Below are 11,092 nucleotides of genomic sequence, written 5' to 3'. Positions count from 1 at the left end.
TGGGTGCAGTCGCAGGAAGCACCCAGGTCCCTTGGGCAGGGTGCCACACCCAACACACAGAGCAGTTGGAATGTCGGGTAAACAGCAAGCGCTCTGTCAGCGTAAATGTTGTCGGGGACAGGTTGGCGTTAACAACCGTCCCGTTTCTCTGGAACCTAGATTTGCTCACGTGGCCTGAGTCTGTCTTTGCCAACTCAGGCCGGCCTCCCCGGAGGCCCCTGTGGGTCAGCGCAGAGCCCTCCCCACGGGTCGGCAGCCCCCGGCAGCCCCGGACGTGGCTGCTCGGGTCTGGTCCCTGGCTCTGCTCTCCCTCCATGCTGCTTCCAGGGGCCCACGCAGCTTCAAGGAGACGAGAGCAGCCCCTCCTCGGCACCTCTGAAGCCCGTGTGCCCACCCCTCCCACGTCTGTAGGTGGGATATGCCCCCAGATTCCAGGCCCCACCCAGGGGACCTCTGCAGCCAGAAAGGGTCTCACGGAAATGACTAAAAGAGGGACCTCGGGAGGAGGTCATCCTGGGTCACCCGGGTGGGCACAGAGGAGACCACGTGGCCACAGTGGCAGAGACTGGTGGCACAGCCCCAGCCAAGGGGCCAGAGGCGATGACCCCTGCCCATGCCGTGACCCGGCCCCAGGGCCTCTGAGTCCGGGCTGTGGGGTGTCCTTCCTGCACGTCCAGCCGAGGTCGTCTGCACGCCGTGGGGCCTGCACTCGGCCGGGGTCTGCACCCTGGGTGCGGTCGGGTCGGGGGTCTGCTCACCCTCACCCCCGGCTCCTTGTGCAGCCACAGCGGGCAGGCGGGGGGCTGCTTCCTGTAGCAGCACTGGCTGAGCAGGGAGGCACCCTGCCCCCCTGGGCCTTGCTGACCGAGGTCAGGCCCGGACTCGGGCTTTCTGGGTTTGCCTGCCGAGGGCGGGTGAGGAGCAGGGCAGAAGGTGTGCTGCCACAGGTGACTGGCTGGGGAGGGGAGCCCCGGAAATTTGTTGCAGACACGTGTGTGTGTGGGAAGAGAGAGAATCACTCAAGAGGGAGGGCCCGCAGCGCTCATCCAGCTCTCAGAGGCCCCAAAACAACCCCCCCTCCCCACTGCCTGCAGATCTCAAGGGACCCAGTCTCTGCTCTGGATGCCCCGCCCCCACGGTAAGCCCGGTGGGCTGGACTCGGGATCCGGCCTCCTGGGCTGGGACACTCGCTGCAGCCGGGCCCCACCGCCCACCGTGGGAAGCGCAGGAGGACACGTGGGCAGGTCACCAGGGCGGGTGACAGGCGCGGAAGGGCACCGGTAGGGAAGGGGCTTCGGAAGGGCGCAGGGGGCCCTCAGGCCAGGCGCAGGGTCCCCACCCAACGCAGCAGCAGGCGCACACGCTCTGGGGTCGCTCAGTTTATTGGTAAAACGGGCACTGAGCGTGGCGGAGGCTGGAGGCGGAAGCCGGGGCGGCGGGGGCGCTTTTCCTTTTGAAGAACTTCCACTGGACCTTGATGGCGAGCATCCAGTCGCTGACGGAGAGCCTCTGACAAGCGGAGGTGCAGACATGCGCCGGGCGGGGGAGCTGGGCGCCGGGGCAGGGGCGGGGCCAGGGCCGGGGCGGGGGGCGGGGCGCGGCGCCAACGGGGAGGGTCGCGCCGCGGGCGCCCGCGCTTCACTTGCCCGCCTTCTGCGCCTTCTGCGCCGACTTGGTGACTTTGCCCGCGCCGCCGCTCTTCTTCTCCACGTTCTTGATGACACCCACGGCCACCGTCTGCCGCATGTCCCGCACTGCGAAGCGGCCTGCGGGGGAGGGGCGTGAGGGTGGGCGGAGCTCTCAGGCCCCGCCCCGCCTGCCGGGATGCAGCGCGCGTGCGCACTCGCGCTGGCAGCATCCTTCCTGCTCCTCTGCCAGCGAGCTCCCGCGTAAGTTATCGGGTTATCCTGTGGTATCTGTGGGGCGGCCCACTGGAGGCAGGCGGTCAGCCCGAATTCCGCCACCGGAGTAGCTGTGGGCCATGGGTGAGCCACCTAAGGCCCTTCATCTGCCGAGGGGGACCCTGCGCCAGGCCTGCCTGGTGGGGCCACCCGAGACGAGGCCGTGGGTCTCCGGCTAAGTGCTAAGCAAGCGGAAGACTGAAGGCGACCGCCCCCCCACGGTGGCGCCCTCTGCCCGGATCAGCTGCCTGCGGGCTGGGCCTCTCACGACCCACTCACCGAGAGGCGGGTACTGGGAGAAGCTCTCCACGCACATGGGCTTCCCCGGGACCATCTCCACGATGGCCGCATCGCCCGACTTCAGGGCCTTGGGGTTGTCCTCCAGCTTCTTGCCGGAGCGCCGGTCTATCTTCTCCTTCAGCTCCGCGAACTTGCAGGCGATGTGGGCCGTGTGGCAGTCGATGACGGGCGAGTAGCCGGCGCTGATCTGCCCGGGGTGGTTCAGGATGATGACCTGCGGGCGGCGTGAGGACAGGAGGCCGTCAGTGACAGGCGGGCCACGAAGCGGGGAGGGCGAGAGCCGCCTGCCAGGTCCCTGGCGCCCAGAGGGCTCGCCATGGAGGCAGGTCCAGCTACGAGACACTCTCCCCCCCAGACTGGACCCTGGGGGCCTCCCTAAGCATTTGAAACAAACGGCAACAAACAAACCACAAGAGACGACGAACGGACAGGTGCACGGTGTGGGAGGGCCCGTGGGCCGCAGGTACCGTCAACCCTGGCCAGGACCAAGGCGGGCAGGTGACACAGTTGGACTTCGATTTTTGTATTTCAGTTGCCTCTCTACAAAGCCAGCTTCTAAAGCCGTCCTCGTGGGAAGAGGGGGTCAAAGAGGGCGCAGTGAAAATGTAGCGAATGCAGGAGTTACAGCGACGTCTCCAGCAATAAACTGGTAAACGCATTTTCAGGAACCAGGTGGGACTCGGTGGGACACCGAGCAGCAGGCCCGGGCCCACCCCACGTCCACCTTCTTGGGGCGCTCCGCCCCGAGTGCCCCTCCCCTGGCCCCCGGGCCGCCTGCACAACTGAGGGTCTGAGTTCTCCACGGCACCAGGCCACGGGGTGTCTGGCTCTCGGCCGGCTCCAGGCAGCCACTCACTTCCCAGCTGGTTACCACCCCTCGGGGAGCAGGACCTGGCGGCCAGCACACAGCCACCCACCCACCCACCTGGGAGGTGAACTGGGCGGCCTCCTGGGGGGGGTCGGACTTGCTGTCCCCGCACACGTTGCCTCGGCGGATGTCCTTGACCGACACGTTCTTCACGTTGAAGCCGACGTTGTCCCCGGGCAGGGCCTCGCTCAGCGCCTCGTGGTGCATCTCCACCGACTTCACCTCCGTGGTGATGTTCACCGGCGCGAAGGTCACCACCATGCCAGGCCGCAGGATGCCCGTCTCCACGCGGCCCACGGGCACGGTGCCGATGCCTGGCCCAGAGGGAGGGGCGGTGAGGGGTGGGGCGGGTCTGAGTGGGGGGGGCAGGGAGACCCGAGGCCAGGCAGATACGTGACTGGTGGACACAGAGGTGTGGCCTCCCCAGACCCCCCACGAAAGGAGGAGACTTAACAAGAGAGTTCCCAGGACCTCTCGGGGAGGGTGGGCAGGGTGGGCAGGGGCAAGAAGAGGGCCAACTGGACCCGGGAGCCCTGGCCTGCCTGCCAGTGGCAGCTGTCGCCAGAGGAGGCGCTGTGGTCCCCTCCTTCTGGAAGGCCCCTCTTGGGATTTCCCACTGGGGTTGCCTGATGCTGCTGGCCCCGCAGGCCACCTCCAAAGGGACGTGGGTGCCACCACACTTCTCAGGGGTCTGCTCACACTGCATGGCTGCCCCGGGGTGGGGGTCGGGCCTCCCCCACAGCGGGGCCTCAGGGGGGGTCCGAGGCACAGAGCTGGCCGAGGCGGGCTGGGGGCCCCACTCACCGCCGATCTTGTACACGTCCTGCAGGGGCAGGCGCAGGGGCTTGTCCGTGGGGCGCGTGGGGGGCAGGATTGTGTCCAGGGCCTCCAGCAGGGACACGCCGCTAGCGTTCCCTTCCTTACGCTCCACCTTCCAGCCCTTGAACCATGGCATCTGGGCCGGAGGAAGCAGGTGCCCATAGAATAACAGCCGGCCCCGGCCCCCTCACCCCACAGCCCCATCCGGGGATCCCGGTGCGGGCGCCGGACCTGAGGGGTCCCACTGCCTGAAGGCCCACTGAGGCCCTAAACAGCCGTCCCCCTCCCAGCTCAAACCCCAACATCGCAGAGACTCTGGGCAGGGAGACGAGGTCACAAGGCCACCACCTCAGCCCAGACCGAACAAAGGCTGACCTGGCCAGGACAGGGGCACGGGGTCTGGCCTCCTCCCCAGAGACCGCTGTGCCCGCTGTCCCCAGGTATGCCAGCACCCCCCCCCAACCCAGGGCCTCTCCTGGCACCAAGCCGCCGGCCCGCCAGCCCCAGATGGACCCCAGGGGTGAGTGCCTGCAGCACCCAGCCCCAGGGACCCGTTCCCAGGGACCGTGTCCTCGACAGCCCAGGTCAACAGCAGGTCAGGCACGGGCAATGTGGGGAAAGCAGGGTGGTGTCCTGCCGGCCCCCCAGGAGGGCGGAGGCTGCAGTCAGCCCCCCAGCACCACGTGAGACCCCGTGAGGAAACGAGCCGCCCGCAGCGAGCCCAGCCAGGTGGGGTGCCCTCCAGCAGCAGCCCGGCCACAGGGCCTCCCGAGAGCCCCTCCCTGCCCACTGCCCGCAGCGGGGGCGGCTGCAGCGCTGGCCAGAGTGAGTGGCCACCCCTCTGGGCCTGGGCCCGCTCCGGCCTGACAACGTGTAGGCACTAGGTCTTGGGTTCTATAAACTCAAGACAATCAGGGCCCGCCTGTCACCTCCTGCCGAGTCCAAGTTCCCGGACATGGGCTGCCTGGGCCTAAGCTGCCCAGTGACCAGTGGAGAGCCAGCCCTTGGCCCTCCCAGAGCCTGGCCAGCTCCAGGCCCCCAGAGGCGCCTGCAGGACACGAAGACTGACCCTGCTGCAGCACAGGGCCCGGCAGCTGCTGTTGCTGCAGCGTTGACCTGGGGGTGGTGCTGGCCAGGCAGGGGGCCGCAGAAGCCTCTGCCAGCCCCATGTGGGCCCCAAGGACACCCACAGGGGCTGGCTCCCGTGCCGGCACAGGCTAAGGGAGACCGGCAGGGCTGCGGGGAGCCTGGGCACAGGCCCTCGGACCCGCGCCCCACCCTGACCCGGCCCGGCCTGAGATGGGCGCCCCGGGCCCCAGGGAGGGCCCCCCCCCGCAGCCCCCGCCCCCCGGCAGGCAGGCAGGCAGGCAGGCAGGCAGGCACTCACGTTGGGCGAGGGCTCCAGCATGTTGTCGCCGTGCCAGCCGGAGATGGGCACGAAGGGCACGGTGGCCGGGTTGTAGCCGATCTTCTTGATGTAGGCGCTGACCTCCTTGACGATCTCGTCGTAGCGCTTCTCGCTGTAGGCGGGCTCGGTGGAGTCCATCTTGTTCACGCCCACGATGAGCTGCTTCACGCCCAGCGTGTAGGCCAGCAGCGCGTGCTCCCGCGTCTGCCCGTTCTTGGAGATGCCCGCCTCGAACTCGCCCACGCCCGCCGCCACGATCAGCACGGCGCAGTCCGCCTGCCGCAGGCCCGCACGGTGAGCCCCGGCCCGCCCGGGGCCCCGGCCTCCCAGCTGCGGACGGGGGCCCGGCGGCCACCGGGGGCTGGGGCCCGGGAATCCCGACCTGAGGGGCGGCGGCGGCGGGGCCTCCTCCACTGTGTCCCTCTGTCTGTCTGCCCTCATCCGGGCTCCCGACCTGCCTGACTGCAAGGGTGGCCCCGACAGTGGCTGGCTGTCCTTCCCCACACCCTCGCCTGGCTGAGGTGCTGGGACATGTGACCGGTGACTCTTTGGGCAGTGCTGCACCCGGTGGGGCGTGGGGCGGCACAGGCCAGGGCCTCGTGCCCTGGCGAGGAAGCCGGGGAGACCTGGCTGCGCCCCCTGATGCCTCCAGGAGCCCCGCCTCCCCGGCCCCCAGGGCCCCGGGGCCCGCCCACCTGGGACGTGCCGGTGATCATGTTCTTGATGAAGTCGCGGTGGCCGGGGGCGTCGATGATGGTGATGTAGTACTTGGTGGTCTCGAACTTCCAGAGGGAGATGTCGATGGTGATGCCGCGCTCCCGCTCGGCCTTCAGCTTGTCCAGCACCCAGGCGTACTTGAAGGAGCCCTTGCCCATCTTGGGGGTGGGGGGGGCGGGACTCATCAGGGTGGGACCAGGACGGCCAGCCTGGCCAGCAGGTCCCCCAGGCCGTGGAGCAGCGTGTCACGGGCCCCAGCCCCCTCCCTCCCCTCTGGGACCTGGGACTCTGGACCCAGCTCTGGAACCCGGGAACCCTCAACCCTGCCCTGCCCTGGCCAAGACACCTCAATGCACTGGCCAATGCACCTCTCTCCCAGCGCCTCAATGGGTGCAACGCAGGCATCCACCAGTAGGTGGCGCAAGGGCCTGGGACCCGCTCCCGGAGAGAAGCAGCTGCCAAACCCCTCCCCGGGCTGGGGGCTCCCCTTTATCTAAAGCAGGGCCCCCCCCCAGATCCCTGCCTCAGCCAGAGGCCGACAACAACCCCGGGTTTCAGGCTGTCAAATAAAAAACCCGTCTGTGATTCCTTTTTAAGGGGAAAAAAAGAAAGAAATCAGATGAGGTTGCAAGGAAGGGCCTGGCTTTCCAGCTCTTTCCGCCGCCGGCCAGGCTCGGAGCCCCTCCTCCCTCCCCGGCCCCACCTGAGTGGGGGGGGGGGGGCGGACGCTCTCTGCAAACACCTGTGCCCGGCGCCCGGCGAGACCGCACACCGGGGCCAGGCTGCGGTTAGGACGGCAGCGCCCGTCCCCGCCCGGCTGGACACGGCTCCTGCCAGGGCCGAGCAGGCACAGGGCTCTGCCCGCCCTGCAGGCTGCGCGGCCAGCGGGGGCCACCCAGCGGGGGCCAGGAGACCCAACCCAAAGCCCCGGAGGCACCTCAGCACCCCGACTCCCGCTCCAGACCCCCAGGGAGGAGTGGCACAGCTCAGAGCACCCCTACCCCACCCCGAGGCCAGACACTGTCCCCTCCTCCCAGGCCCCGCCCCCCGGCACCCCGTCATCCAGGCAGACGGGGGACTTCTCACAGAGCTCAGGGTGGGGGTAAGGGGTGCAGAGAACAGACCCCCACTGCATGGCCACTGCCCACCCACAGGGGCCAAAGAGCAGCTGCGAGAGGCAGGAAGTCATCCCACGGGGTCCCTCTCATTACCAGCAACCAAGCCCCCCCCTCCCCGCCAAAGGGGGCCACTCTGGGGAAGCAGCTCTCTCTGCCCGGCCTGGCCGGGAAATGGAGCTGATGGGCTGCATGCCCGTCAATCAGCTATTAATAGCCACCCCGAGCCCTGGCCCAGCCCTGGAACAAGGGAGGGCAGTGCCACCTCCGGCCCTGGACCTCAGCGCTGGGCACACGGGAGCCCAGCCCTGGGGGGGGGGGGCAGGAAAGACAGACCCTGGGCTCCTGTGTCCAGGGTGGCAAAGTGATCCAGAGCTCGGTGGGCAGGTGGACACGCCGCCCCTCCCTCTGGGCCGAATCCACAGGCCGTCCACCTCCCCCCAAAAACACACATCCTCGGGGAGCGGCCGCCCCTGCTGCCCCCACGCCACTCCCACACGGGGTCCCCCAGGGCTCGGGCCCCGAGGGCCCTGGGGGAGATAAGCCAAGCAGGCCACCTGGGGCCGGCCGGGGAAGGCCAGCCCAGCCTGAGTGGGAACCTGTCCTCACGTCCATCCTCGGAGCCCCCCCACGGGGGGAGTGGGCAGAGCCCCCCGGCCCCCACGCCAGGCTCACCTCGGCAGCCTCCTTCTCAAACTTCTCGATGGTCCTCTTGTCGATGCCCCCGCACTTGTAGATGAGGTGGCCCGTCGTGGTGGACTTGCCCGAGTCCACGTGGCCGATGACCACGATGTTGATGTGGGTCTTCTCCTTGCCCATGGCGCCCGGGCTGTGGCGAGGGGGCCGCGCGGCCTGGGGTGCTCTGGCTCGGGGTGGGGGAGGCTGAGCGGTGAGTCTGTGGGGTCACAGTGGGGGGGGACAGGTGACAGAGGACCCTCGGGGAAGCCCAGCCAAGACGCAGCCCTGCCCCGGGCGACGGCTCGTCTCTGCTCGCAGCCCGAGCCCCCGGGGCCGAGCCGAGTGCCCCCGTTGGGTGGGCAGGGAGGAGCCCCCCAGCCTGTGCCTGGCCCGGCGGACCCGAGCAGCCCCATCTGTGGCTGACATCTGGGTCCACAGAGCCCCTCCTCCACGAGAGAGTTTAACCCCCATGTGGGGACACGGAGCGACACAGACTGGGCGAGCCCCGTGACCCGCCAGGAGCCCGGTGATGAGTCACCCTGCCCAGCTCCCCGGCGCCCTGTTCCCAAGGCCGCTCCCTCACCCAGAGCCCCGGGCCGCCCGCTGCCCCCCGCCTCGTCCACCCCCAGCGCAGAGCTGCCCGGGGAGGATGGCCAGAGCTCCCCACGCCCCTCCTCACGCAGGGACGGCGCCATCTTCCTCTCCTCCCTGCCTGGCAGGCGCCAGGGGACACGGGCTGGCCCAGAGCTCCGACAGGACGCCGCGGTGCCCAGATCAGGGGCCCGGAATAGCCTGTCCCCCTCCCCCAATCTGGGGCGGGGGAGTGGGGGTCCCCGCTCTGCCCACCTGAGGGAGAACACGGCCCGAGGCAGCTGCCCACGGAGCTGCCCTCAGCCTGGCAGGGCGGGGAGCGCCCCCTCCCCTTCCCCTCTGGTGAGGGCCCAGAGTCGGCCCCCGCCCCATCCTGGAGGTCAGTGGAGAATCCCAGGCGGCCGGAGCGGGGCAGGCGTCTGGGGGAGGGAAAGCGGCACCACGGAACGCTGGGATGTGGACGCCAGGTGGACTCCGCAGGGGCGAGGGGGCGCTGCTCACCGGGGCCCCCAGGTCTCCCCGCCTCCCCCTCCCCCATCCCGCCCCAGAGCCGACCCCCGCGAGCCCACAGCACTGGCCGACGACCCTGCCCCAAACCCGCGGGGCCCCGGGCGGCCCCAAGGTCACGGTAGCGGGGCGATGATCGCCGCCGCCCAAGAGACCCGCCGCCGCCGCTGCGAAAACAAGCGCCGCCGAGGAGCCCCCACCCCACCCCCGGCCGCCCGCGGGGACCGAGCCGCGGTGTCGGGGCCAGGCGCGTGGGGTGGGAGGCCGGTCCCCGCAGCGAGCAGCGCAGCTTCTTCCCCAGGCGCGGGGCCCAGCGCCTCTCCGCCCCCAGGACGGATACCCGGGCGAGGGACCCTCTGCGGAACGCTGGGGGCGGGGGCGGGCGCGCGGGACCGAGCGTCCTTACCCGGAGCCGAGGTCTCAGCCAGAGGGGCTGGCGGCGCCGGCGCGACGGTTTTATCTCTGCAGGAGGGGTCCACCTATTGACGGAGCGGGCGCAGTGCGCTGCGCCCCTGCAGTACGGCAATGCGGTACCGGCGGGCGGGGCCGGAGGCGGGGAGGAGAGGGACGCAGAGGGACGGGGACCGCGGGCGCGCGCGGGTGCGGCGGGGACGCGGGAGCGGGATGCGGAGAGGGAGCGAGCTACAAAGGCGCGGGGACGAGACGCACCCGTGGGGAGCGCGGGGGAAACAGGCGGCGGCGGCGGAGGGTGCACAGCATAGCTGGGGGCAGGGAGAGGGAGCGCGGGCGGGGCCGAGGGGGAGACAGGCGCGGGCAGAGCCCCGCAGCTGGAGACCGGGGACGGATAAAGTCGCCAGGTTCCAGCACACCCAGAGAGCGAGGTGGAGAGAGGACGAGGCAGAAAGACGCTCCCCACGTAAAAGGAGGTTCCCAGGGATGGGGCCCGCAGGGACAGGGAGCAGGGATGCTGGGTGCAGGAGCAGGTCAGCCCCCCCACCCCGTTTGGGGGGACAGCCCAAGAGGGGCAGTCAGGCTGCCGGCCAGGCCTGCGCCTCCTGGGGTCAGGCCTAGGCCTGCGTGCCTGGTCTGTTTGAGGCATCTCCGGGGCGCGCCCAGGGGCGCGGACCCTCCTGGTGGGGTTCTTGTTGGCAGGCCCCCCGACGCACCGGCCTGCCACACAGGCTCAGCCCAGCAGGCCCCGCGGTGTGGCCCCGGAACGGTGGCCTCCAGGGTCCCTCAGCTCGGCCAGGTGGGCCGAGGCTCCACCGGCAGATCCGCTCGACCCACCCCCCCTCTGAGACACCTGGAGAGAGGCATTCTCCGCTCCGGGGCCCCTCAGTGCAGGGGCGCTGGAGCGTGTGCCCAGAACGCTGCCCCCCAGCATCTGACAGGGCCACCCCGCTGTTTGCGCGCAGACAGGGCCCACCGAGGATGCGGAGTCTGCCCACACAGCGGTCAGTGCCTGGAGTCCTGGGCTGTGGCCCTTGACCTCCCTCGTCCAGGGGTCAGAGTGCCAAGCCCCAGGCAGCCCCCTTCTGAGGGACATGGGGGGTCCCCCAGGGTACTGGGCAGACCAGGGCGACGGCCAGAACGGGTTTCCAAGAGGGGAGCGGGGCAGCCCCGTGCTGTGTGGAGCCCCGGGGCCTCCAGGGACCTGCATCCCGTCAGGCCAGCTCCACCGTCACCCCGTGACCCCGTGGCCGGCCCCCACCCCTCTGGGCCCGGGGGACACGCACGTCATTCTCGTCTTTGCGGTGCAGGGTCCGGGAGAAGGTGGGGCAGGGTTTCCAGAAACGTGTGTGGAGCGGGCGAGGGCAGAGGCCCCCTACGCCTGTGGGGGAGCCGTGGGGAGCCCCCAGCAGGCCAGGAAGTGAAGGGGGCCGAGTGGGTCCCCCAGACCTGTGGGAAGGTCTCTCAGGGAAGGTGGGGCCCAGGCGCAGGCTGCCCCAGGGTCCGCCCCGCCCTCAGACCCACGGGCCGGGCGGATGACCTGCCACTTCCCAGTGTAAGTCACTCGACCGGGAGCTGCTGATACCCTGGAGCCGGAGCCAGGGAGTAAAAATAAACGCCTGGCGAGAAAGTGAGACCCGCCCCGCCCCGCCCAGCTGGTCGCTATATTTAATGTGTCCCCCTCCCGCCTGAAGGTTACTCGGGATTTGGGGGACACTGGGATGGGCCAAGGTTGGGACGGGCCAGAAAGAGGGCAAGTGGCCAGGGCCCCTGGGAC

At 70.0% G+C, this 11,092-nt stretch overlaps 1 protein-coding gene across 1 annotated transcript; it reads right to left on the bottom strand.

Moving 5' to 3' along the window:
- Window positions 1–1,366: 1,366 nt before the first annotated feature.
- Window positions 1,367–9,447, bottom strand: EEF1A2 (eukaryotic translation elongation factor 1 alpha 2). Its single transcript, XM_045833466.1, has 8 exons — window positions 9,311–9,447; window positions 7,804–8,023; window positions 5,992–6,171; window positions 5,276–5,572; window positions 3,874–4,024; window positions 3,127–3,383; window positions 2,181–2,415; window positions 1,367–1,766 (listed from the first exon to the last, which is right to left on the bottom strand). The coding sequence occupies exons 2-8, from the start codon at window positions 7,945–7,947 to the stop codon at window positions 1,639–1,641; spliced, it is 1,392 nt and encodes a 463-aa protein (XP_045689422.1). The 5' UTR covers window positions 7,948–8,023; window positions 9,311–9,447; the 3' UTR covers window positions 1,367–1,638.
- Window positions 9,448–11,092: the final 1,645 nt, after the last annotated feature.

This window comes from Phyllostomus hastatus, unplaced genomic scaffold (genome assembly GCF_019186645.2).
Source record: "Phyllostomus hastatus isolate PE091 unplaced genomic scaffold, TTU_PhHast_1.1 phas_contig_17, whole genome shotgun sequence".
Classification (NCBI taxonomy): domain Eukaryota; kingdom Metazoa; phylum Chordata; class Mammalia; order Chiroptera; family Phyllostomidae; genus Phyllostomus; species Phyllostomus hastatus.
Note: the sequence above shows the minus strand (reverse complement) of the source record. Positions and strands in the feature narration are given on the sequence as shown.

Coding starts and splice junctions, on each gene's coding strand:
- EEF1A2 (XM_045833466.1), bottom strand. CDS start 7,947: ATGGGCAAGGAGAAGACCCACATCAACATCGTGGTCATCGGCCACGTG. Junction 6,172..7,803: donor TTGAGAAGGAGGCTGCCGAG/GTGAGCCTGGCG, acceptor CCCACCCCCAAG/ATGGGCAAGGGCTCCTTCAA. Junction 3,384..3,873: donor GGACGTGTACAAGATCGGCG/GTGAGTGGGGCC, acceptor CCTCTGGGCCAG/GCATCGGCACCGTGCCCGTG.